Consider the following 26,915-nt stretch of genomic DNA (forward strand, 5'->3'; position numbering starts at 1 on the left):
TCACCGGATAGATGGATTATTACAGGAAAGGACGAAGGTCTAAAAGGAACTGAGGACTTCCTCTATTTGGGAGTCATGTCAGTTAAAAGGTTAGCAAAGGAACACCACTGATGATAGACAGTCAAATACTGTCCGTCATGCTGCTTTGTGTCCTAATACTGGTCACATGAATGTTTAAATAGCCAGCAGGCATCATTACTGCTGCTTCACTACTAACCCTGAAGTATATATTAATGATGGATTTTCAAAACTGCCTTTCCCAACCTGTACAAAATCCAACAACTAAGAATCTTACTGAACAAAGTAAAATGTTGAATAATAATTTCATCCCTAGGCTCTTAGATTTAGATTGGTACAGTGTGCAGAGTTAAATATCTAATCTTCCTCTCCTGAGTGTCAATCTTCTCCTTTACTGAGGCAGGCACCTGTCTTCTCAAAGACAAAATATCTTTTTTTTTTCATCTCCCCACTACACCTTCAGTTAAAAAATGTGTTAGGATAAAATGTCTATTAAACAAACACAGAGAGAGGCTTGGGAAAGGACATCAAACTTTCATGTACTTTCAGGCTTGGCTGGACTTTGAGGTGGGAGTGGACTTCTGTGTATGTGTATGTGTATGTGTAGGTGTGTTTGTGTGTGTTTTGTATTCACCACAAATATCTGTCCACAGATGGGGGCCCACCAGCTTTCTGGGGACAAACATAGGGTCCATTACTGTTTATTTCATGGCTTTGGTTTCAGGGTTAAGGTTAGAACTAGGTTAAACGGTTTGGGGTTTTGTGTATATGTGTCTGTAACATAAATATCTCTCGTTGACATCTTTTGTTTTCTAAGGGGTCATCTGATTGATGTGAGTGGTGTACACTCTGAACCAAAACAGAGCAATTTTCTGTACTTTTATTTGCTCGAAATAAATATTTTGTGGTATGTGTCACTGTTGGTTGTTTACATTGTTGCCCATGTTGGTTTTCTAAACACATCTCGGTTGTTCAGTGCTCAGACTTGTTTTGGAAAATTCCGGGCATGTCTGTAATTTGAACTGTGGTTGTCCCAGCAAGCATCTGGAGAGCAGCAGGATGACTTGTCTATAATATCCAATGCACTGTATGGATGCTTATTCTCATATAATGCAGATCACTTAAAAGTCTGGGATGATAGCTGAAAATGAACAGAGAGAAATTTGCTGATATGAGTGGTTTAGCTTTTCCTTACTCAGCAGTTATAGCTGTTTGGAGCTTTTCAGGTTCAAGTTTAATTTCATTATTGATTTAGGAAACTCACTTTGTGCAGAAATACAACATGCACAATACAGTACTGCAGCAAAACTGTGGGTTTTTGTCTCTTTAATCTTGAAAGTGTGGTGAGATACTCTTCTCTCTCCCCGGAGGTGCTGTGTAAGTGTGAATTGTCTGCCAGTGTTTTCTGGGCAAAGTGAATCACTTGTGACTGATAGATCTCCTCCTGGTTTGACATTACTGTGTCTGTTTGACTATGACTCACTGTGTCTTGATTTATATCTCACAGGATGTGCAGTGCACTGTTGAAAACTCTGTTGAGATTCCATTATGTGTCAGTCAGCTGACTGGGATTGTAGAGGGTTGTGTTTGTGCCCTTATTTGTTTGATGTGTGTGTAGCCTTAGAGATGGTCTGGGTCAGCGGGGAGGTATTGATTGTTGGTGCAGGGCTGAAGTATTTGTTGATTTCTGTTGTTGCCTTCCATTTACAGACTTTGTATCAAATATTTGTTTTACTTAAAGGAGCAATCCACCTTGACATCACTTAACAGGATGTCATATTTAGATGATTTAAAATGTAAAAGTGAAAAACACATTTGATGTCACCAACTCAAAATCAAAAAATTAAAAGTATTTCTTTCTAGATTCATATTTCAATTTGCTGAAATTCAGCAATTGCACATGTAACTCAGTTGTATTATACATACCCACTAATAATGCTGTTTCCATTATTAAATATGTATATAGCACCTTTCAAAACAAAGTTTAAAAATGTTTTACAGAAAAAATTTATAAAAGTAAATAAAATCCAAAACCTATAAAACAATACAAAATAATTTGAACAATTACAACAAACACCATCACTTACAAAAAAACAATGAGATTAAAGTGAGTTTTGAGAATAGATTTTAAAGGAGATACTGAGTAAACTGAGAAAAGTCTTGATGAACTGAAGTAAATGAGAGGCACAATGTTTAACAACAGTAAAACTATATCAACTTTTCATACTTTACTATATACACATGGTTGGACGGATGTTTGGACATAGTTTTGATGTTGTTAAACGCCATGGTCCCCATTTATTCAAGTTGTTGTGTTTTGGGTGAAGTATTCCTTTAATTGGTGGGATGATGCATTAGCTAGTATCTCTACTGCTTTTGTATTGCGCCGTTGTTCACATATGATCCACTTGTTGGCTTGAATGAGTTTTCCCAATTCTGAACTCATCACTCATAAGTGACACATTCATTCAATAGATTTTTTTTTGTTTGTTTTCCGGGACAGTTTTAGGAATTCTGAGAGGCGGTTTGTCTCTGAAAGTCACTTTATATCCAGCTACACTTATTGGAGATCACATCTTTTGCCAGTTCTAATGCTGATGATGAATTGATGGGTAACTAATGTGACGCAAGTTGTTTAGTATTTATTATTTATATGCTCCTCATCGTCAGGAGGAGGCCGCATAGAGTATAGTTCAACAATTTACCTTGACGCATTATGTATTAATGCTCTTCAGCCCCCTGCTAAACTGTAAATATTCCACAGAAAGTGTACAATGGCAGTTTAATACTCAGCAGGGTGAATGAAATGTGTGATTACAGTATAATCTGTGGGTTTATAGTGGTATGTTCAATGGATTATTACAGAATTATGCACAAATCATTTTTTTTATTAGAACCACTGATGCAGTGTTTTTAACTGAATAACAATGTCGGTAACAGGAAAGAAATAAACGCCTTATGTCTTAAATCACTCCTTTATACAATGTCTTCTTTCCATGCTCATTCCTCCAAAAACTCACTCCTGTGTTCTGTCCACCTTGCCTCTTTTGTCTCCCTCCAGAGTTTATTTCCAACTGCTCGCTCGTGGGTTGTCAGGAAACCTGTGCGGTGACTCCAGCAGGGCCTGCTTGTTACTGCAAGAGTGGTTATGAGATCAGCGCAGATGGAAAAACGTGCAAAGGTGAGTTTGTCTAATGGCCACCCTTTGTGATACCTGCAGTTCATTGTATGCTGCAAGTCATAAAAAACATAGTAAACCTTTGTATTTTATTCCTGCTGAAATGAGAGAAATGAGCTTGCTTACCTTGTCTGGTAACAATGTTTACTCAGGTTCTGGAGAAGCTGAATTAAGTGCAAAGCACACATTGGGTAGTTTTGCATTTCCCACAAAAGACTGTTTAGAAACATTCATATTTTAGCAGGCATTGAGATAAAAGAGGAGTCACAGACATTGGTGAGCAACCAGCTCACTGATACAATGGCTATTTTGTGCAACACACCACTTTTAATGAATCACTAACTTAATCGAACAAAATTAAACTGAACAGGAGAAACAGAATTGTTGGTTTTTAATAAGTTAAATCAGCATTTTTATGTCTCATCCGCGGATATGTTTAGGTTTTTATTGTATAAGTAGAATTTGTTATTTGCTATATCCTAATAAGACCATCTGTGGTTTTTGTGTTTCAGATTTTGACGAGTGCGGTTTGTATGGGACCTGCAGTCAGTCCTGTACCAACACTGAAGGCTCCTACACCTGCTCATGTGTGGAGGGTTACTTGTCGCAGCCAGACAATCGTTCATGCAAGGCCAAGAATGGTAAGTAAGCCGACATCAGCAGGACTGAATGTAATCCAGTTTTGACTGAGACAGTGCGAATGTTCTGTTCATGTTCCTCCTGTCAACCGGTAGTTATGTTCATGTCACATTCCAGTGCCAGTAGACCGTCTGCCTGTCCTGCTGATCGCCAACTCCCAAAACATCCAGGCCACCTCCCTGAGCGGCACGACGGTCCACAGCCTGCTGTCCACCAGCACCAAACAAACCACAGCCATGGACTTCCTGTACGCCCAGGAGACTGTCTGCTGGATCCATGTAGGAGACGCCCCCTCATCCACATTCCTCAAATGTGCCAAGATCCCCAATCTGAAGAGCTTCACAGAGGAGAGAGTCATCAACATCTCCCTCAGCCTGCACCGTGAGTACACCACAGCAGCATAGAGCTTTACCCAGGTACATTTAGTACACAGCAGAATGTTACAGCCCTGTTCTCCACACATAATACTTCACACGACAGCAGAAAATAGTGTCTCGCTGCTGACTTCATTAGGTTGTGTGGCAAGGCTGGAAGAAAACACTGGAAAACACCTGTGGATTCAAAGCAATCTGACAAACATCTCATGATTATTTGGAATTGTGTATTTGTTTAGTATTTCACTCATTCCATACTTCCATGTAGGTCTGGCTAAAATGAGGCAGAGACTTGATAGCACAGATGTGCTATCAGCACAACAGACATCCATTTTGCCCACAGCTCCTTCAGCACAACACAACTATCAAATAAGCTGCCTAGAAGTTTGTTTCGAAACATGCACAATTAAAAAAACACTTCCAAACCATTTCCTAATCACTAGAAATAGACCTTTACATAGCCAGGTAAATGCAGTAAAAGCACATTGAACCAAATGTAAGTAATTCTGAGCAAATCAGTAGCAAAGCCCAACCTTTGACTACAGGCCTCGACTGATCCTCACCTTGCATTATTATGTTTGTCTGGTTTGCATCCTTTGAAAATGGCGATTTGGCCGGGCTTGTTGGTCTGAATTGTTTCAAATGTGTTTCACTTTAAAGTCAAATGTAAACAGGTGGAGAAAAAATGTCCAGAAATGTAGCCAAAACTGAACTGAGCATCAATACCGACGTGCTTGTGCTCAGCTTGTGAGTCAGAAGTATTGTGGCAGCACATTAAAAGCAGCTGTGTTTTTCCATGGCTTAAGTTTCGTTTCAGAAAGACTCTCTTCTCCTGTAAAAAGGGAACTAAAAGACAAACCTTGGAGATCTAAGGAGCACGAATGAGTGCAGACGTGCGTATATGCGTGTTCCTGCAGACAGGAGACAACCTGCTGGTCAAAAGCCTCCACACCCACTTCTCCTCCCTCTGTTTATCTCTTCGTTGCTTCAAGTTCCTAGCCGTGTTGTGGCCTGGTTTTTGGGCTCCCTGTCTGCACTGTGAAAGGGAAAGTACAGAAACAACACATTAATCCACACAGAGGCAGCAGGAATGCTTCCTTTTAGGAAGTTGGTTGATAGATGATGTATAACTATCTGCATTGTCATTCTAATCCACAAACATTCATTGAATGACTTCGCCTTGAATTAAAACAGCATTGTATTTTACTCACTCACTTTGTCATTATGTTCATATTCTCTGCCCACGTGCTTCCTGGTTCTCTCCACAATCCCTTAACTCCACTTTTAAACACTGTACACAGTACTTGGGGTGTAATGCAGACATGCTTTAATTGTCTTGAATCATATAGCTCAGCTTTATTCCTCTCCTTTCTCTTTCTTTGTTGCGTACTTGGGTGCAAGTACTGTGACCTATCACATTCCCTCAGCATGCAGCTCCTCTCCGTTGACGTCCCTTTTCCATGCGACTAAAGAATGCATTAACATGACAGAAATGACTTTCTCAGCACAGACCTTCACAGAAAATGAGAAGGCCAAATCATGACAGTCGGGCAGCTCTGTCTTGCACATGCTCGCACAGTGCGGTGTAGCTGTCGGAAATATGTTCATTTCAAACCAGATAATATCAGGCAAGCTTCAAATGATGAAAATTATGCATGAGGCATTTCGGTGTCCCTCAGTATTAAGAGGAAGATTGAGCCTGATGCACCTCTCCGTCTGTTTTGAGGCTTGCTAACGTCACATCTGTTATTAGCAACATATTCAGTACAACCCTTATTTAATCAGGCTCATACCAGAAAAAAAAGACATCATAACAGCCTCCTAAAAATTACAGAAACATTGCTGTACTGATATGGAGATTTCCTATAAGGAAAGACATGTATTTTTGCGCTTAACATTATTGCTGAAATAAGGAAGCAATTGAAGGGCACTGCACTTCCTGTAGTGACATTATTATTACTATTTTTGTGTCAGTGTGTGTATGACTGACAACGCAGAGGACCCCAAATACTCAACGTCAGCGCAAAAAAATATACAATGCAAAATGTTAGATTTTTCTCATCTGTTCCAGTCCCTAATCTGGAGCAACTTCCCAGACAGCAGAGTTGCTCTTTTGGACAGGCTGCTGGCGTGTGAGCGTGACAGAATAGGAGGGGCAGGTTTATGCTTACAGTCAACATGGAAGGAGCCAGCAGCGACCAATGGCAGGGGTGAACATACAGGAAATGATGCGCGTGTGGTTGGAGTGACTCATGACCTCAGTATGCCACAGATGAGTTGTCCAGATGTGTCCCCCCCAACACACATACACAAACACACACACACACACACACACACACACACACACACACACACACACACTCACTCTCTCACTCTCGCTGTCTCGTTTGCTCTCACTTTCGTTGCATTCCCTTTGACTTTTTTTTCTACTCCCACTTTCCTCTTCCAAATTTCATGAAACATACACTTACTCTCATTCTATATTTGTCAGTGTATGTTTCTTCCCATTGATAATTACACCAGTCACTCACTTCATACAAAAGTCGTAATGTAAGCCCCACGTGACTATGACATTTTTTTCCCCTACTTTTAGCCCTTATTAAATAAAAAATAGAACATGCTCACAATAATAGCACTAACATGCTGCTGTTTTGCAGGCATAATGTTTACCATAAACTAATTCAGTTAAATGTGTTAGCATGCTAGCTAATTAGCACCAAACATAAAGTACAACTTCAAATTACATGGCAATCCATCCAAAAGTTGTTACGATATTTTAGTCTGGGCCATGGCTAAAGATCCAGATTAAAACTGGATCGTACAAATACCCCTTGTAGAGCAAACACAATGCATCAAAGACATTTGCTGTTGTTTTAAATTCCTTTTAGGGACTCTAGCACATGAACCATGTACAATTTGCATATTCTAATAATTAGATAAAGCATATTCTGAATGAGCTATTTATTATTGCAGCAGGAAACTGATGCTTCACACTGTGCACAGGAGGGCTGATCCTAGAACAGTCACTAAGCTTCCCTTCCCTGCTTGTACTGTAAGAGCTACAGTACCTGCTCCCCCTGCGCAGTGAGCTACAGTATGCTGCTTAGCACAGACACTGACCTGAAATCTCCTTAAGAGGTCATGTGCTGTTAAAAGGCAAGTCAGTCAGCATATTTTCAAATCTTCTCTCCATTCAACACTGCTCAGCTTTAAACACCTCCCCCCCCTCTCTCTCTCTCTCTCTCTCTCTCTCTCTCTCTCTCTCTCTCTCTCTCTCTCTATCTCTCTCTCTCTCTCTCTCTCTCTCTTTCTTCTCTCTCTCCCTCTCTCCACACATTAAAGGTACTATATGGAATTGTCAGAAAATCCTTGTTATTAATGTCCGCAGTGGCCACTAAGTGAACTGCGGTCAGCATTCTGTTGCATTAGTTAGCCAAATGGGGGGTTTGGCTGGACTGGCTTGGTCTCAAGAACACTCTTTGAAGGTCTCTTCTCAGAATCGGTCCTGTGCTGTCCACCGTCTGATTTATTTGTCAACATCATCACTGAGTTTATCAAGACATTCCTTATATTCATACACACATACAACATATATGGCATTAAAAGAGGTGAATGGCTCAGTTTTGAAGTTACATTACAGTCCGCTCACACATTGACATTATAAAGCAATTTTTTACCTTGAACCATGAAATACATTTCAGTCACTCTACACTGTCCACACAGTCCCCAAATTATCCAATTTTATTTCCCCTCTTGCCTTGTATGGCCTCTGGATCTTAACAGAACCACATTTTTTTGTTTTGTTTTCCAATTCTCCCCCTCGCCTGTGTGTTTCTGGTGTGACGTCGTTGCCAGATGCTTGAGGGAGTGTTTTGGACTGCGGGAGGTTGGCGAGGAGAAGTGGGGGTTGGGGTGTATGAGCGGGTGGTGTTAAAGTTTCAATCACAGTTTAAAAGTGACAGCTCTGAGGTATCAAAACCATATTTAAAAGTAATGCCACTGATATAACTACACTTTTCATCCCCCTGCGTAGTAAGCGCTGTGGGTGCCTGTGAAGATGTATGCCCCTCACTTGTCCTCCTACATACAGTTATTGGAGTGAAACTCTGTCTAGCATTGCTCCATTTAGCAATGCATTTTAAATACATTATCTAGACATTCCCTTGGCTGTTGTTTTTCTTAGACCAACAAGGAGCAGAGAAATGAACGAGGAAACACGTAGAAAACAAGTTGTTTAGAGAGAGTAGGAAAAAAATGAAGAAGGCGGTCGGTTGTGTTTTTTCAATTATGCTGTGTTGTTTTTTTATAGCATAGTTTGAGACAGACAGAGCTGCAGTTAATGAATCCAGTCTGTTTTCCCACCTCTGGGGAACAGACAAAGGGGAGGGATAGGAGGAGAGAGCGAATGGTAGGAGATTGAAAAGTCTTCATTGGAGCCATTTCTGTTAAGCAGAGGTGGAGGAAAATGGAGAGCGGGTGGTGTCAGAAAGCAGGGGACAGATATTTTTTCAGATCTTTCAGTAACCCCCCCCACCTCCTTTGTTTACCCATTGCTTAATCAGTGAATCAGAGTGTTGTGGGGCAGCTGGAAGCATTTAAACAGAGAACTCTGTGTTCAAAATGAAGAGTACCTTTGGGAATATGGCCCCTGATTCCCATAAACCTCAGAAATGCTGCAGCACAATGGCCAAGTTTCCTTTGTGGAAATCAGATCTCTCTCCCTCATTCTTTTCTCTTCAGTCTTCTTTCTTTTCTTCTCACTTTTTTCTTCCTTTGCTCTCCATCCATCTGCATTTTTTCTTTTATCCGTTTTCCACTTTTACTTGAACCAAAATATTTGAAAGTGATCCATCTCGCTCCCTTTGATAGCCAGGCTCTTCAGAAAAATGTGTCAGTTTATCTAAATCCAGAGGGTTCCTCTGGACTTACTGTCAGATTTATTGGTCCATAGCTGGTAAGCTCTCACTGTGCACACTTTTATTACACTCTTACGCCAAGGAATCTGCTTCGTCATTTCCCTGCACTCAAGCTTTTCTTTCCGGGTTGGAGAAACCGATCCTCTGGGCTCCCCTAAATCATCACAGTGACCTGCTCACCCTGGTAAACATACCCCCATATTAGACCTCCACCCTTAGCACTGAGCACTGCATGTCCATGGACTCCTGCGGCACGACTTTGGCCCTATATCTGAGGTGTTTGTGTATGTGTGTCAGTAGGTGTGTGTGGATAGTTCTGTGGAGAGCAGAGCTTGGGCAGCTGTGAAAATACAAGTCTTGTGGTTTGTGAAACCCTCCTCCCATCTCTCTCTCTCTCTCTCTCTCTCTCTCTCTCTCTCTCTCTCTCTCTCTCTCTCTCTCTCTCTCTCTCTCTCTCTCTCTCTCTCTCTCTCTCTCTCGTCATGCAGACATATAGGTACAACAGTCAGTGCTGGAAAAGGTATTCAGATGTTTACTTACATAAAAGTTGCAATACCACAATGTGGAAAGTAAAAGTCTTCATATTCTTCAAAATGCTACTTAAAGTGGCTATATTCAATATTTTTGTATTAACAATGGATCACTGTGTGAAAGGGGTCACTTGTAGTGACGAACCAACAGGTAATTGTCTCTGACTCTGAATTCTCCTCAGCTTTACGGAGTGTCAGCTTTTAACGTCTTTCAGCTTTTTGTTTTGGCTTTCCAATTTTTTTTGTTTCATGGTATGTGTCTTAACTACTCGGCTACCCAGCTATTTAAAAAATAAACACTGTACGCTACCTCCCCGGCACTAAAAGGCAGACAGAAAAGTGAACATATAGTGCAGCATTTAGCAGATAAATCTTAAGAAATGGCTCAAGAGTTTGTGAAAAGCAGAGGAAGGACTGAAACACATTGTCAAATGAATGCTTACATTACTCCTTGTCAGCTGGAATTGAAAACTGAGAGCAACTGGGTTTTGTTCACAGTTTATTTCCACTGCCCATGCGTGTAAAAATATGTTATTGCAGGTTCATTCCATTATTATTTGAAGTACTAACTTAGTTGGCAGAAAGACCCAACACTGTCATGTTAGAATATATGTTTGGATTATTGTTACTGATGCATCATGTTAGCACAATTTTAATGCTGTAGCTGGTAAAGCTGTAGCTAATTTTAACTATTTTGTATACTGTTGAGTAGTCCAATATTTTGTAGCAATGTATGACATTTTAAATGTTCATTGTAGATTTTTTAAGTCTCAGTTTGCAGAAGTAACTAGTAACTGCAGCTGTTAAATGAATATTGTGGAATTAAAAGTACAATATCTTCCTTTGAAATACGGTGGTGTCCAAGAATATAGTTGCGTAGAAGCCTAGTACAGTAAATGTACTTTCCATCACTCACTGCAGCAAATATCCTCACATTTCCTTTCCTTTAGCTTTAACAATAGCTTTCTGTCTCTGATCCTTGGCTCAGCCTCAGTGTGGCTGAGCTGCTATTTGAGGAGAGGAAGGAAGAGGAGGGATAGAGGGAACCAGGGAGAGGGGTATATTAGTGTCTCATGTTATTCTTTTTTTTTTTACACTTTTTCTGCTTTCACAGACGCTTGCTGTGTGGTCCTGCACCACATTCAGGACAGTTTGTATAGAGCAGGGGTATTCCAGTGTTTTTCCCTGTAAAACGTCCATAAAGTGTGTGTATGCAACCATGTGCACGTGTCTAGGTGTTTGATTTTCATCGTCGGATGGGGCACCGGTCTTCCCCGTGATCTGAGCCTTAGGAAAATAAACGCAGTGGAAACCGCACGCCCACTGTCGCTTAGCTACAGCTACGGCAACATCTCACTCCTCGAAGCAACAAACAGCCTGTCTCATATTCTGTCTGTCTGAGTGACTTTGAATGACAGATGCATTACCTACACACTTGCTTATTAGAGTTGTCTGTCCTCTTGTTTGTCCAAACCTGAAAATCTGGACTGTGTGTGTGTGTGTGTGAGAGAGAGAGAGAGAGAGAGAGAGAGAGAGAGAGAGAGAGAGAGAGAGAGAGAGAGAGAGAGATGCAGAAGCTAACTGCTGACTAATTTACTTCATCACATGACTATGAGTCAAACCTCTTACCCATCTACTACAAGTATGTAAGGCAAGGACAAGGCAAGGCAAGTTTATTTGTATAGCACATTTCAACAACAAGGCAATTCAAAGTGCTTCACATAAAACCATTAAAAGCATCAAAACATAATGCAAAAAAAGGAGATTTAAAAACAATTAAGAACATTCATTGAAACATTAAAAACAGTCATTAAAACACTAAAAAGCTAAAAACAGAATAATAGTTGCAGTGCAGTTTAAGAAATAAAATACAGTAGTAAAATGCAGAAATTGATTAATATCCTTGAATGTGGTTCAATTAAAGGCGGCAGCAAACAGAAAAGTCTTCAGTCTGGATTTAAAGGAGCTGAGGGTCTCAGCAGACCTGCAGCTTTCTGGGACTTTGTTCCAGATATGTGGAGCAGAAAAACTGAACGCTGCTTCTCCATGTTTAGTTCTGACTCTGGGAACAGAAAGTAGACCGGTCCCAGACGACCTAAGGGATTGGGATGGTTCATAAGGTAGCAGCAGATCAGATATGTATTTTCGTCCTAAACCATTCAGTGCTTTATAAACCAACAGCAGGATTTTAAAGTCAATTCTTTGTTGGACAGGAAGCCAGTGCAAAGACCTCAGAACTGGAGTGATGTGATCTATTTTCTTGGTCTTAGTGAGGACTCGAGCTTCAGCTGCAGCTTTCTGATTGACTTTTTACAGAGACCTGTGAACACACCGTTACAGTAGTCCAGTCTACTGAAGATAAATGCATGGACAAGTTTTTCCAAATCCTGTTGAAACATAAGTCCTCTAATCCTTGATATGTTCTTCAGGTGATAGTAGGCTGATTTTGTGATTGTCTTGATATGGCTGTCCAGGTTGAGGTCTGAATCCATAATTACACCTAGGTTTCTGGCTTTGTTTGTGGTTTTTAACATCAGTGATTGAAGCTGAGCGCTGACTTTCAATTGTTCATCCTTGGTACCAAAAACAATTACTTCCTTTTTATTTTTGTTTAATTGAAGAAAATGTTGGCACATCCAGTTGTTGATTTGTTCAATGCATTTAGCCAGCCCTTGTATGGGATTATGGTGCCCTGGTGATATAGTTATGTAGATTTGTGTGTCGTCTGCATAATTATGATAACACACTTTGTTGTTTTCCATTATCTGAGCTAGTGGAAGCATGTAGATGTTGAACAGAAGAGGTCCCAGTGTTGAACCTTGGGGAACACCACATGTTATTTTAGTCAGCTCTGATGTGTAATTAGCTACAGACACAAAGTATTCCCGGTCCTTCAAGTAGGATTCAAACCAGTTAAGTGCTGTGCCAGAGAGTCCCACCCAGATTTTTAGTCTTTCTAGTAGTATATCATGGTCGACCGTGTCGAATGCAGCACTGAGATCTAGTAATACTAAGACTGAAAGGCAACAACACATGCTCAAACTCTCTATGCATCAAAATGAATCAATTCAAGTACTGAAAACACTGTGTTTGCCTCCCCCTGCACCTCCTGTGTCTGTGCCCCACCTTACCCTCTCCTCACCCCTCCACCTTTTCTCCTTCCAGATGTGGAGCAGATGGCCATCGACTGGCTCACCGGAAACTTCTACTTTGTGGATGACGTGGATGACAGGATCTTTGTGTGTGACAAGGATGGGCAGACATGTGTCACCCTCCTGGACCAGGAGCTGTATAACCCTAAAGGCATTGCCCTTGACCCCACCATGGGGTCAGTTTGATATCTTACTTTCTGTGTAATGCATAAACACACTGCATGCCAACTCATTATAATCCCATGAGAACAACTGGAGTCAGACTTCTGTCATCTGCCGTTGTTACCCAACTTTAAACAGTGAGGTGAAATGGAGGGAAAAAGCTAAATGGAAGTTTGGACGTTGGAGTAATTGAGTGCAGATGTTCTGTTTGCACTGTGGTACGCTGACTGTATAGGTTTTGAATGTAAAAGCATGTTTTTGTTACAGCTCTTTTGTTTATGACCAGACTTTCCAACTGAATTCCTGAAAGTGTGTGTGTGTGTGTGTGTGTGTGTGTGTGTGTGTGTGTGTGTGTGTGTGTGTGTGTGTGTGTGTGTGTGTGCTTGTGCTTGTGCTTGTGCTTGTGCGAGTGGCTGAGAGCTTGTGTGTGTTGGAAAAAATTAACAGCAGGAATGTGTGTGTGTGTGTGTGTGTGTGTGTGTCTATGTGTATGTGTGTGTGTGTGTGTGTGTGTGTGTGTGTATAAGTGTGCTTGCAGCTTCCACGCAATTTCCTTGGCCGTAATTGGTTTTTCCAGTAACAAGGTCAGGTAGATTCACTGTAGCTGCTTTTTGCTGTTGTTGTGGTCTGCAGTGTCATTAGAGGGGGAGAAAAACACCACTAACAACAATATAACAGCAAAATTCATTTTTTTTGGTGCTGTTAAATTAGTTACCACGAATCTTTCAATATATCCGACAGTGCCTGTTTACTGTATTGAACCTCAAAAAAGTTACTGATTATTTTACTATCACTCCACTATGACAGGATTTTGTGAGGATTAGTTTTGACAGGGAATCTCAAGATGTTTGTGGAATGTGTTTTCCAAGTCATTTAACACATATTTTACAAATAGATATGTTGCTTGCCAGCACCTTTTGGGGGACTGTGAGTGTGATTTGTTATTTGAAGCTTTAAATAAGTCACTATTTTTGCTTTGGCAGCTGTGAAATACTTAAATAATGATTATGCTCTGACACACTATTAGTGTTTGGTTCTAAATCTGATTTTCAGTGTAAATGTGTTCCTTCAGAATATAGCTGGTCCATAAAATTACAGCTATTAAACTCCAAATGTTAGGTCTTGTGGTATAGGAGACTTACTGAAAACAAGTTGAGGACTTTAGACATCTTTGTTTTGTCAATCCAGCAGTCCAAATATATTTTGCAAATATTCCGCATTATTACTTGAAAAATGACTTTAACAATTAATCTTGCTTGCTGTTTGCTAGTAGGGATGTTTCCTGCTTCTTTACCCCACTAAATCTAGATTATTATTGTCTCCCTGTGATGGAAATAAGGGCGATCAATCAATTATAACAAAGCCAGATGGGCGGAAAATTAAACTATTTTCCGACTCAATTGATCTATTCATCCATCTGTCCTCAATCAGGTCTGATCCTTTGTTTCCGCAGGAAGGTATTCTTCACAGACTACGGTCAGATCCCTAAGGTGGAGCGCTGCGACATGGATGGCCAGAACCGAACCAAGCTCGTGGACAGTAAGATTGTGTTCCCCCACGGCATCACGCTGGATCTCGTCAGCAGGCTGGTGTACTGGGCCGATGCCTACCTGGACTACATTGAGGTGGTGGACTATGAGGGCAAGAACCGGCACACCATCATCCAAGGCCTGCTGGTGAGAACAGCTGCACAGGATGCGTCCCACTCCCATTATTATCAATTAGCCGGAAAATAATCCCCCTTAAATTAGCTGTCTTTGTGTATGCTATTCATAATGCTCTAAAAACTCCAGGGTGCTTTATAGTTCCCTATATATCTATAATACACCTTATGTTTCTCCTGTGTACTCCTGTTATGCGTTCTTGCCCAGTGAGTTATATGCACAGAGAAGACTGCGGACATTTGCCTTTTCATTAAAGCCGCTGATTAATAGTGTCTGATGCTGAGGCTGTTGTTGATGTTGCAGAGCTGATGAAGCACAGTGGCTCTTAAACCTGTTACCATGGCTTTTACTGTGATCTGTGGAGAAGTAATGGCTTTCATTTACTCACTGAACCTAAGGGCACACACACACAGGTGCACACACACACAGGTGCACACACACACACACACACACACACACACACACACACACACACACACACACACACACACACACACACACACACTTACATGTCTTGCTTTGTGTGTGTGAGCACCTGTGATAGGGCAGAAGTACATTCACAAACTCCAGATAAAGGGTAAACATGTGTTATTGATGGTGTTGAGTTTGGGCTGTGTGTGTCTATGAAGGCCTGACATGCTCTCGTAAAGCTGCACAGGAAACTCATTTGTTTCAAAAACAGTTTTCAAAGTGCAGAAAAAATTTTCATGCTTGCTAATAGAGACCCTTTATATGCATTATATTTGGACAAATTCAGTTCTGATGTTGTTGTTTTTCTTGGCTGGATCTGTGAGTAAAGGTGACATAGTGCACAGTCATGTTTCCTTACAGTCTGATGCTAATAGGCATCCATTCACTGTATAACCTCAGTGGGCATTGCCCTTCAGCCTATGACAATAACCCTTTTTATCTTTCTGACTGTGTCTCTCTGTGGCCCAGTGGGCTCCACACAGCCTGAGATAGACCACAATGCCATCTCAGGTTTTATGCTGCTGCTGCTGCTGACACAGCCTTTTGGGGCACTGAGTCACTGGCCTATGTGTGTCCAGATCTGAAAGTGTTTGCCTTGCTTTTCTTCCTGATTTTGTCAGATAAAAGCTGATTTGTCCATGAGTTCTGACTATTTTGAGCAGTGGAAGTTTTGTTGGTTACTCTGTCACTGCTGCTGCTAAACACTTCATTTCACATAATTTTATAATACTACTTTGTACCACAGAAAATACTAGTTTCTGAACCAAAGGCAGGTGGCTGTTAGAATTGTGTATCAGGACATCTCAAAAAGAGGGTAAACAGTTTAACCACCACTCTACATCACAGCACATGGTTTATTAAACTAAAAGTAACAATTTAAACATCACCTCTACTTTATGCTACATTACCAATTACTCACTCACTAAAACTAACCATGGAGAAAAATGACTAAAGAGAATCTCCGAAATATGGAGGATATTTCAAACAGAGCTATGATAGAAGCGCGGTAATGGACTCTGAGGTTTTCAGATATAGAAAATAATGGACTTACTGAAATAAAATGCCCAGCTACACTGAATCATGGTCAATTATTTTCGTATATGAGGGCACATCATCATGTATTAGTGCTTGCATAAAGACAAGATACTGTATTAAGGTGATGCAGGGGTGTGCTTCAGGAGCGTTTGCACATCCAGAGTGAATAAATCAATGAAAAAAATGTGAAAATAATTGTCACCAGACTTAAACACAAAACTAATGTGTTTTTGCCTACACAGCCTTCATCAGAGCATTTAAAGTTCTTTACGAGCTCAATAAATATAGCACTGGTACAGTATTTCTGTAAAAGCACTTATTTATCCTATTGTCATGAGGCACAGCAAACCAGTGACTGTGTAACTGTCTGTAAAAGTCTTTTATGGAAAAACTGAGTTCTTGGCTAGACTACATGTATAGTTAATAAGTAATTTGAGTAAAGCACTCCACTGGGATTGTACATTGGAATTAATACCATCTTCCTCTCCTTTACTCTTTCTCTCATCCCTTCCATCATCTCCCCACTTTTCATTTATTTCTCTTCAAGATTGAGCACCTGTACGGACTGACTGTGTTTGAAAACTACCTGTATGCAACCAACTCAGACAACGCCAACATGCAGCCTAAAACCAGTGTGATCCGGGTCAACCGCTTCAACAGCACAGACTACCAAGTAGTAACCAGGGTGGACAAAGGAGGAGCGCTGCACGTCTACCACCAGAGACGCCAGCCTCCAGGTAGACTACACACACACACACACACACACACACACACACACACACACACACACACACACACACACACACATACACGTTTTTATCATCTGAATACTGTATTGATGCTTCTAGTCTTGTGACTTTATTTTCCCCCTTCTTGGTGTCCAGTACGTAGCCATGCATGTGAGGTGGACCAGTTTGGGAAGGCTGGAGGCTGCTCGGACATCTGTCTGCTGGGGAATGGCCACAAGACCCGAACCTGCCGCTGTCGCTCTGGATTCAGCTTGGGCAGCGATGGCAAGTCCTGCAAAAGTGAGTAGGACTATATGTGTAATGAAAAAACAATTAAGTTTCAGCGGCCGCAAATCAACAAATTATCTAACTAGGAATAACTAGCTCAAGTCATTTGAAAAAAAGGAAGTACAATTTCATTTAAATATGTAAATATTGAGTAGGCTGTAACAAAACTGAAACTAGTTAGCAACCTTATATTTGGAGAAAAATAAACAGTCATGACTCAGCAAGGAAGAAAGCTCTGAACCATCAGCTTAGCTAACAGAGCTAAGAGTACTATTTTAAATAAAAGGTTCAAACTGATAACGAACTATGAATTAAAAAACATAGTAGGAATAGTTAAACGCAATGACTAGACAGTTGAAATTGTTAGCTGGAGGTAGCTTAAGGATACATCATTAAAATAGTTAGCTAAAGGTAATGGTTAAAAGTTGTAGTGGTGGACCAAACCGACCTCAATAATAGTTTAGATGTATGAAAACATTATTGTAACAATATCTTCTTTTGTATAATATTACAAGGATTAAATATCAGTTTAAATGTTGGGCACATTTGTGACATCGCTGGTTGTGTTAATGAGCCCATCATGCTGTGGAGGTACTTCTGACAAAGAAAAGGTTGGGAACCACTGCACTGTAGCACACTGTAGATTCAACACAACTGTGTGCGTGCACCCAGCATAACTGTAAGTATTAAGTAAGGAGCCACAGTGATTCAGCTTTATAGACCTAAAGCCAAAGGCAGCCAAGGTTGGTCCAGGGATGTGATTCTCCCCTGGGCAATAGACCGAGGAAGGGCTGAACAAAGTAGCTGAGGAACACATAACTTAGTCTGACTCTCCGGCTCTCTGCTGACCTCCCCATGAAGCTTTTAGCCTGATTTAGCTTGTTGAGAGAAGTGTTTTGATATTCTATTAACCATTAACAGCATTATATTGATCTGCCTCCTAACAATAGACTGTTCTTGAAAATGACATAATGAATAAAAGTAAAGACAACTTTTGTTTTCTTGTTTTGCTGCAGAACCCGAGCATGAGCTCTTCCTGGTCTATGGTAAAGGTCGCCCAGGAGTCATCAGGGGCATGGACATGAACGCCAAAGTACCAGATGAATACATGATCCCCATAGAGAATCTGATGAACCCGAGAGCTCTGGACTTTCACTCTGAGAGCGAGTTCATTTACTTTGCCGACGCCACCAGCTACATCATTGGGCGACAGAAGATTGATGGAACAGAGAGAGATACCATTGTGAAGGAAGGTAGGGTAATGACAACTAATTTGACAAAGGATTGGGAAAATTTAATTCCATTCCTAAGTGATTTCTTTCCCAGGTTACACATGCATACTCACATTGAAGTTATAAGGATTTTGCCCAGGTTTGGGCTGTACAACATTGGGCAAACATTTTCTCTTGAACAAAAATGCATGCATGAGATTATATACAGGTTTACAAGAGGTGATAAACAGCAAGGTTATCCCATTGAGTACAAGTGGACTACTGTGAAGTGTTTCCACAAATTTAAGTTGGCAAACATTTAAAAGTCTCTATGGTAACAATACTTTTTTTTAATGAGTATATGAATCAACAGGCAGCAATCCTGTATCAAATCAAGGCTGACATAAAAAAGATATAAAAAACGTAAATCCCAGTTTACACTTCTTCAAAGAATATGCAGTCAGTAGTGGTTTTATTGCAGCAGCAATATGCACCAACAGTCTGTGTTTGTCTCAGGAATCCACACAGTGGAGGGAATAGCTGTGGACTGGATGGCTGACAACTTGTACTGGACAGATGATGGGCCTAAGAAAACCATCAGTGTGGCTCGGCTGGAAAAGGCTTCACAGACACGCAAAACCCTCATCGAGGGAAAAATGACTCACCCTCGAGCCATTGTAGTGGATCCTCTGCACGGGTAAGACAAAGAGATGGGGGGAGGGATGGAGTTGGATGTTTTTGTTCCAAAGAAAAAGAATATAGATCATTGAACAAGGTGAAGAGTTGAGAGGTGATGGCAGCAGTTATAATTATGTTGACTTTGAGGTGTATGTATGACGCATGTATGATGCATACATGTCTGTTTGTGCTTATCTGTGGTCAGGCAACATACGGTGAAGGATAATGATTGGTGGTCATTTCAGATGACTCAAGTGCTTGGTAACTCACCTCTCAGCAAAGTCTCTCCGCTCTCTTTCTGTCACAGTTCCCCTTATCTCTTGTGTATGAACTGTTTATTGATTTTACAATACACCACTTGCATCTCTTTTTTTCTCTTGTCTGTGTCCCTTCACAATTTCCAGCAGAGAGCATTTTTAGATTTTTCGTCACATCTGCGTGGTTGACCATTACCACCCTGAAATGTAATGTCCCTTCTGAATTCACTTATCACGCGCTATTTATTAAAACAGATGGAGCATTTTGTGCATTACATGGTAGATTTCCTCCCCAAGCTTATTAACAGACACCCATATCTGTCTCGTACTGTTTCAAATAGTGCCTAATCTTGCCGTGTATGAATGTGTCCTATTGATAATGACCTCCTGGGCTGTGAGAAGCGCACGCTCATAAACACGCACACGCTTTTGGGATTGCAAGCGGCAGGGTGATGTGTGTCCACACACTTCCCAGGGGAAAGGCACTCGCCTCCACTAATGCCTGTAATCAATCAGGCTCAGCAAGAAGAGGGAGGAGAAGGATACATTCACAGAAAGAAAAGGAAGAGAAGTAGACAGATGGAAAACGAACTATGAAATGTTAATGCTAATGTCAGTCATATTCCTGCGGGGCAGGGGGGGTGTATAGTCTTGCACAGTGTTGTAGACAGCCAGTACTCACAGGCTGAGCCTAGAGCAGTGAGGGAAATTGACAGGTGCTAAAGTACCTGGTGGCAAACATTTGTTTGCCTGTGGGCAGATCTCCTTAGAAACGCTATGGCGCCGCCTCACTGGATGCTCCGTGCTTTAGGGGTGCTAGATAAAATGTCATTGCCTCTGTTAATGCCAAGAGATTCTTCAAGATGCCCCAACAAATGATCCTTTTTCTGCCTTACTGTCACATTTCATTCAGTGCTTGTACCCATGACAGTTATCTTGTTGCCTCCTCAGGTGGATGTACTGGACAGACTGGGAGGAGGACCCTAAGGAGAGCAAGCGAGGGAAAATTGAGCGGGCTTGGATGGACGGCTCCAACAGAAACGTGTTCCTGACCAGCAAAACTGTGCTGTGGCCCAACGGTCTCAGCCTGGACATCCCTCAGGGCATCCTCTACTGGGTGGACGCCTACTATGACCGGATTGAGATGGTTTACCTCAACAGCACTGAGCGCAAGGTCAGCACTCACTCACCATCACCAGGATTATTTTACTGCAGGCTAGAGGCAGCGTGGTTCACAGGAATTAAGGCGGAGGATTATTCTGACATAACGAGCTGTGAGCGAGCTACAGTACAAAGGAATGAGTTTTACAGCAATGGAGAACTGTGGGTGGTCCATCACAATGCAGTTATAGTCTGTGGGCTTGAGCCCTTATAATACTAGTCACTCCTTGTGGATGTATTGATGATATTTTGTTTTCACTGGCCTGTTAGATTTTGGTTTGGTGGTGTTTTTTTAAGCATTAAAGATTTTTAATGTTATGGTTGGCATAAAATGAATGAAATTTAAATATGTATTTGCATACTCTGAATACCACAGAAAAGGTTATTTTAGGGCCACATAGATTTATGTTCTGCTTTATAGTACCACCATTGCTTTGACGCTTATTACTTTTGGATTTGCAGAATAATTAACTCAAATGTTAACCGGTCCATCAAATTAATACAAACATGTTTTGGTGCTGTTGTTCTGGATACACAGTGCTGTAGTCTGTTTTTTTAAAAGCATACTTTACCATCATGTTGCTTTTCTCACATCATCAGACGGTGTATGAAGGTCTGGAACTGAACCACGCCTTTGGTCTGTGCCACTATAAACACTTCTTGTTCTGGAACGAGTATCGTAGTGGAAGCATTTACAAGTTGGACACCACCACTGGCACCCCCACTCTGCTGCGCAACGAGAGACCGCCCATCTTTGAAATCCGCATGTACGACGCTCAGCAGCAGCAAGGTGACTGGAAATGCATTACAAACAGATAATTCATCTCTCAATCCATGTTAATCAAGAAACTATCATTGTCCAGTGTGAATATTATTGAGGCATAATTTGTGCTGATTTGTGTTTGCATTAACTTTATGTATCTGCATAATAATGTTTGTTCATTCGCAGGCTCTAATGCGTGTCGTGTGTACAATGGTGGCTGTAGCAGTCTGTGTCTGGCTATACCAGGAGGCAGGCAGTGTGCCTGTGCAGAAGACCAAATACTAGACTCAGCTGACAACACCAGCTGCAAAGGTAAATTCAAACATGAATGCTTTGTATGTTCTACTGAGTGTGTGTGAGACTATATGTCTCATGGCACTAATTATGTTCTGCTACACGTACAAGGTTTTATTTCCAGTATGTTGGACAAGATGAGTCAAGCTGTGTGACTCTGACTGTCTGTTTTGTTGGAACTGTTTGACAAAAATATTTGAACAAATGTAGACATACAGAGGGTGGCGGCAACAACAGAAGCACCTGCATAATGTAATGCAGCCCAATACAAACTATGCAATAAATGCTGTCTTTTTAAAGCCTAGAATCATCAAGGTGTTCCTGGATTTTTGCCTACCCTCAAGTTGCTAAAAAAATCAATAAAAAACAATCCAATCCAATATAACACCACAAAAGCCATAGCTATGACCCAGTCTCAATGAAATCAAACATTAAATGGCAAGAATCAAACAAAACTTTTTTACACACAAAAACAAAACCAGATACACAAAATACAAAATATCTTTCATCTTCAAACACTTCATTCAGAACTATGAACTATATAGTCTTCTAAAAATTGTATTTTTGCATCACAACTTAACACACAAGCACAAAATAAATAGCCCTTTTATTAGATGCCGACTGCACACTGATGTGCTAAGTATAAGACACTAATATCTAAAATCTTATTTTCATTTATAGCCCTCTGTAAATATAGACTATCAACACAAATGCAACGGGGAAACAAAACACATTTGTTTATTCACAATACTCATATTCACTCCTCCATTTTTGGATATTCAAAACTGTATTTTTCTTCATGCAGTCGTATTTCACATTCCTTTTATTCCTCCTTCCCTCTACTTCTCCTTCCACAGCCAACCCGTCTTATGTACCCCCTCCTCAATGCCAGCCTGGCGAGTTTGCTTGTAAAAACAACCGCTGCATCCAGGAGCGCTGGAAGTGTGACGGAGACAACGACTGTCTGGACAACAGTGACGAGGCTCCTGAGCTGTGCCGTGAGTTACTGCACACACACACACACACACACACACACACACACACACACACACACACACACACACACACACCTAATCTAACATGGTTTCTAAACAGCTACCCCGCCTGTTGGTACTGAGTCAGATGACCTCAGACAGTCTGAATTTGACAGTCTGGTGATGCCAGAATGAAATGAGAGAGCAGAATCTAGTGAGTGTCTGTTTATATGTGTGAATGTGTGTGTGTAGCAATATCCGTGGATCTGGAAAAGCTCTCTCTCTGCTTGTCCGTCCGTCTGTCTGTCTGTGGTTGGAGACCAACGGTGGTTCACGTCCCAGACAAAGCAAACACCCGTCCAAAACAGCTAGAATGTTTGCTCTCTTTTTCACTCATTTGCAACTGTCATCTCTCCAGTCTACACATTTTCTCTGTTTACTTCTTCTTGCCTTTTAACGTGTCCTTTCTTCTCTCCAGACCAGCACACCTGCCCTACAGACCGATTTAAGTGCAAGAACAACCGCTGCATCCCTCTGCGTTGGCTGTGTGACGGGGACAATGACTGCGGGAACGATGAGGATGAATCCAACACTACTTGCTCAGGTACACAAACAAGCATATTCACCCTGCCAATATCTGATGGGTCTTTTTCAGTCGTTCACATGTGACATGAGCTCCGCTGTGTTGTCTTTTAGCTCGTACCTGCCCACCTAATCAATACTCATGTGCCAGTGGGCGCTGCATCCCTATTTCCTGGACATGTGACCTGGACGATGACTGCGGTGATCGGTCAGATGAACCTGCATCCTGTGGTTGGTCAACTTCAGTGGTTTGGTCTATAGCTGAAGTGTGATTTATCGCTGTTATTAGAGGTTGTTTTAACGTTGAATGTCTAAATTGTAGTTTTTGTCCACAGCCTACCCCACATGTTTCCCCCTCACCCAGTTTACCTGCAACAACGGACGCTGCATCAACATAAACTGGCGCTGTGATAATGGTTAGTGTCTGTTCTGTATCTCTTCTCCTCTTCTCCTGTATGCCCGTTTACAGTGGTGACCACTTGCTTTCCTTTGTCACAGGTTTGCTGTGCATGTTTTACCACCACCCCCATATTGGCACACACTCTTCTTTTTGTCACCTTGTACGTTTGTGTGTTTTTAGCTTTACTGTTTCTGCTGTCTTTTGTTGTTCTGTGTTGTTGGTTTTGTTGTACTGTGTTGTGCTGTTCGCCCACTCTGCTGTCTTCCATTGGTTCTGTCTTTCAGAAAAGGATTGTGGGGACGGCTCTGATGAGTTGAATTGTCCAAACCTGACCGGTTAGTGCATAGATCAACATGCACCACAACAGCCATGATGCTAGCCTAGTTCTAGGGCTCAGTTCAGAAACAGCTAGGGCTGCTTTTCGGCATTGAACATGGCCAACAAGTGCCAATACTGCTCTCCTATATTTACTGTAGTCTTCTGCACATAGGTTCAAAGCTAAATTAGATTTGATATCTTGTAATGCATTTTTAAGTCATGCAAAAAGTGTAGTTAAATAATTTATTTTAATACAATTTAATTTGGTAAAGATTCAATAGAATGTCAGGCTGAATGATAAAAAGTAGTTAAACCACAGAGTATGTTTCCCTGATTACTATGAAATTAAATGCACTAAAGGTTTTACATCAGGTTGCCCTTTTACATTAGTATGGGCAAAAAATTGCTTAAGTTATGATGCTCTGCTGCCAAGCTCAATGTATCAGTGCTCGTTACATTCCCTCATGGTGCATGGTCTGATCTATGCAGTTTCTGTCATTATTTACTTTCATCTCTCATACTCTATTTCATTTGTATTTCATTGTTTTCTCTATCACTGTGTTAATTGTGAAAAAAAAGAAAGAAAAGCAATTACTTTCTGCATATTTATATTTATATTTGTTCCCCTTGAGGCAGTGGGTGCCTCATAATGTGAGAGAGTGGGTGTTGTTTGAATCTGTTTGTTTTTCAGATAACGACTGCGGGGACAACAGTGACGAGGCAGGCTGTAGTCACTCCTGCTCCAGCGCTCAGTTCAAGTGTAACAGCGGCCGCTGCATCCCAGATTACTGGACCTGTGATGGCGATAACGACTGTGGGGACTACAGTGACGAGACACACGCAAACTGCACCAATCAGGGTCAGTGTTTCAACATTGCCGATCAGGTGGAACAGTTAGGAAACTCTTCACATTAATGTTAGTAAGATCTAGGAAATAAGGATTTATAGTGATTTTATTAAATCAATTAAACCACCATGCTTGTAACAATGCTTTCCATTTGCCAAGAAATGTCATATCAAAACTACAGTGGTAATTCATTTTTATATCAATATGTCAAGTCAAGAACAAAATGATGTCTAAATAATAATAATAATAACTTTTTCTGCAGTCTAGTTTTCAGTCCACAGCTGCTCTCAAAGAGTGCTGGTTTTGCCTTGGTGTTGATTTTCTGTCCTTGTTCATACCTGCACACCTGCAGGACGATGCCTGTAATTAAGACAACTGAAATAACTAAAATGTGTTCAGTATAAAATCTATAAACACATTACCCTGGTATGGTTTATTTGTGCATAAAACCACATCTCAGTAATTATTTGTGGCAAGATTACGTGATCATAAATATGAGTTGCTGCAGCTGATGGGACTGACCGCAGTTGATACCAGCCACTGATAATGCATGTTAATGGATTTCTCCTGATCCCAACTTGTTTGCAGGTGTGCCTAGCGTTCACTATGCACACCTGGACATGGAAATGCCTGAAGAACCTGCACATGATGCAATGAGTACTCTGCCCCCCAGTCACCAAGAAAAACCTTTATTAACTAGTCAATATTAAAAGCTGAAGCAGACGTTAAAAGCCACCATTCACATACAAATAGCCGCTGGTCTCTTTTTAAACAGTATTCAAGGAACACTGCTGAGAGTGGTGGACTGGGTAGTCGTTATTATCATGGATGGATGATTGCATCCCCACACTGTTTTGTCATTTATTCCCTGGACTGCACTAGGCACTAAAATCATAGCTAGTATTTACATTGTAGTCAGTCCCTGGTCCCTATTAGTCACACTGGCTCATAATTAATCTCCCTAGTCGTTTAGTGAGTGATATAATAACTGTGAAGATATACCTACTTTTAATTATCTATTCAGTATTATGCTTGTGCTGTTAAGAGCAACGTTGAAACAATAACAAAAATGATTCATTGGCAGCTGGTGTTTATGACTAAAGCAATGACCCTCTGAATATTTGAATCTGGTCAGTCGTCCCCGTTGCTAAGACTTGTTGCCATCCAGATTTCCAACAAACAGCTCATTAGTTTTTGTATTCACAGTCTTTTGATGTTGCACATTGTCTCTGCTCAAGACTGTGTGTCCTGATGTAATTAATGCAGGCAAGGATTCAAGACAATGCCACTTTAGAGTCTTAATGACATCTTTCTCTCTGCAGCCACGCGTCCCCCTGGAGGTTGTCATACAGATGAGTTTCAATGTCGTATGGACGGCCTGTGCATCCCCCTGCGTTGGCGCTGCGACGGAGACACCGACTGCATGGACCTGAGCGACGAGAAGAACTGTGAGGGCGTCACACACATGTGTGACCCAGCTGTCAAGTTTGGCTGCAGGGACTCTGGTGAGGGGACCATACTTCAAATGAATGAGAAGTAGGTAAAGTCAGTTTTATGTAGTTCTTTTTAAAGTAACCCTGCCTTCTGTCCTCAGCACGCTGTATCAGCAAAGCCTGGGTGTGTGACGGAGACAGCGACTGTGAGGACAACTCCGACGAGGACAACTGTGAGACGCTGGTGTGTAAGCTCTCTCACCATGTGTGTGCCAACGACTCCACCATCTGCCTGCCTGCAGAGAAACTTTGTGATGGCACGGATGACTGCCCAGATGGCTCTGATGAGAAACTTTGCGGTAAGAGACAACAGTGCCCAGGCTGCATTTCAGTACAGGGAACGCCATAACAGCGAGTAAAAGTCTGCATCTTAAAATCCTGTCTTCAGGGGTTTAATAACAGTTCTGTGTAGCGATCCCTTGTGTCAGTCCTGATCAGATTTTCTCTGTTTTACAGACCTGTGTTCACTGGACAATGGCGACTGCAGCCATAACTGTACAGTGGCCCCTGGCGAGGGGGTAATCTGTTCGTGCCCACTGGGTATGGAGTTAGGGCTCGACAACAAGACCTGTCAAATCCAGAGCTTCTGTGCCAAACACCTTAAGTGCAGTCAACGCTGCGAACAGGACAAGTTCAGTGTGAAATGTTCTTGTTACGAGGGCTGGGAACTGGAGCCTGACATGGAGAACTGCAAGAGCACGGGTAAGGGACTGAGGAAACAGTACAAGAGGGGGAGATGGTGGGCGGGAAGGATCAGGGGAAGGCAAGAGACATCAGTGAAG

The 26,915-nt window shown here is 41.4% G+C and overlaps 1 protein-coding gene across 3 annotated transcripts in view; it reads left to right on the forward strand.

The window, feature by feature from the left end:
• The window catches only part of LOC137879366 (low-density lipoprotein receptor-related protein 1-like), an 88,278-nt gene that overhangs the window by 27,461 nt on the left and 33,902 nt on the right, over positions 1–26,915 (forward strand). For 2 of the 3 annotated variants that reach the window (XM_068720010.1, XM_068720012.1), the window contains exons 4-23: positions 3,080–3,199; positions 3,709–3,837; positions 3,953–4,216; positions 12,821–12,983; positions 14,423–14,645; positions 16,687–16,876; positions 17,024–17,167; positions 18,172–18,408; positions 18,883–19,063; positions 20,253–20,475; positions 21,063–21,252; positions 21,412–21,537; positions 22,377–22,517; positions 22,972–23,097; positions 23,190–23,306; positions 23,411–23,491; positions 24,485–24,652; positions 25,963–26,145; positions 26,235–26,432; positions 26,590–26,835. In XM_068720010.1, the coding sequence (XP_068576111.1) occupies positions 3,080–3,199; positions 3,709–3,837; positions 3,953–4,216; positions 12,821–12,983; positions 14,423–14,645; positions 16,687–16,876; positions 17,024–17,167; positions 18,172–18,408; positions 18,883–19,063; positions 20,253–20,475; positions 21,063–21,252; positions 21,412–21,537; positions 22,377–22,517; positions 22,972–23,097; positions 23,190–23,306; positions 23,411–23,491; positions 24,485–24,652; positions 25,963–26,145; positions 26,235–26,432; positions 26,590–26,835 (3,450 nt within the window). Of the gene's footprint in view, positions 1–3,079; positions 3,200–3,708; positions 3,838–3,952; positions 4,217–12,820; positions 12,984–14,422; positions 14,646–16,686; positions 16,877–17,023; positions 17,168–18,171; positions 18,409–18,882; positions 19,064–20,252; positions 20,476–21,062; positions 21,253–21,411; positions 21,538–22,376; positions 22,518–22,971; positions 23,098–23,189; positions 23,307–23,397; positions 23,492–24,484; positions 24,653–25,962; positions 26,146–26,234; positions 26,433–26,589; positions 26,836–26,915 lie in introns of those variants that run through there. The other variant, XM_068720013.1, reaches the window with a different exon arrangement.

This window comes from Cebidichthys violaceus, unplaced genomic scaffold (genome assembly GCF_023349555.1).
Source record: "Cebidichthys violaceus isolate CVI_PGR_0920_01 unplaced genomic scaffold, fCebVio1.0.p SCAF_25, whole genome shotgun sequence".
Lineage (NCBI taxonomy): Eukaryota > Metazoa > Chordata > Actinopteri > Perciformes > Stichaeidae > Cebidichthys > Cebidichthys violaceus.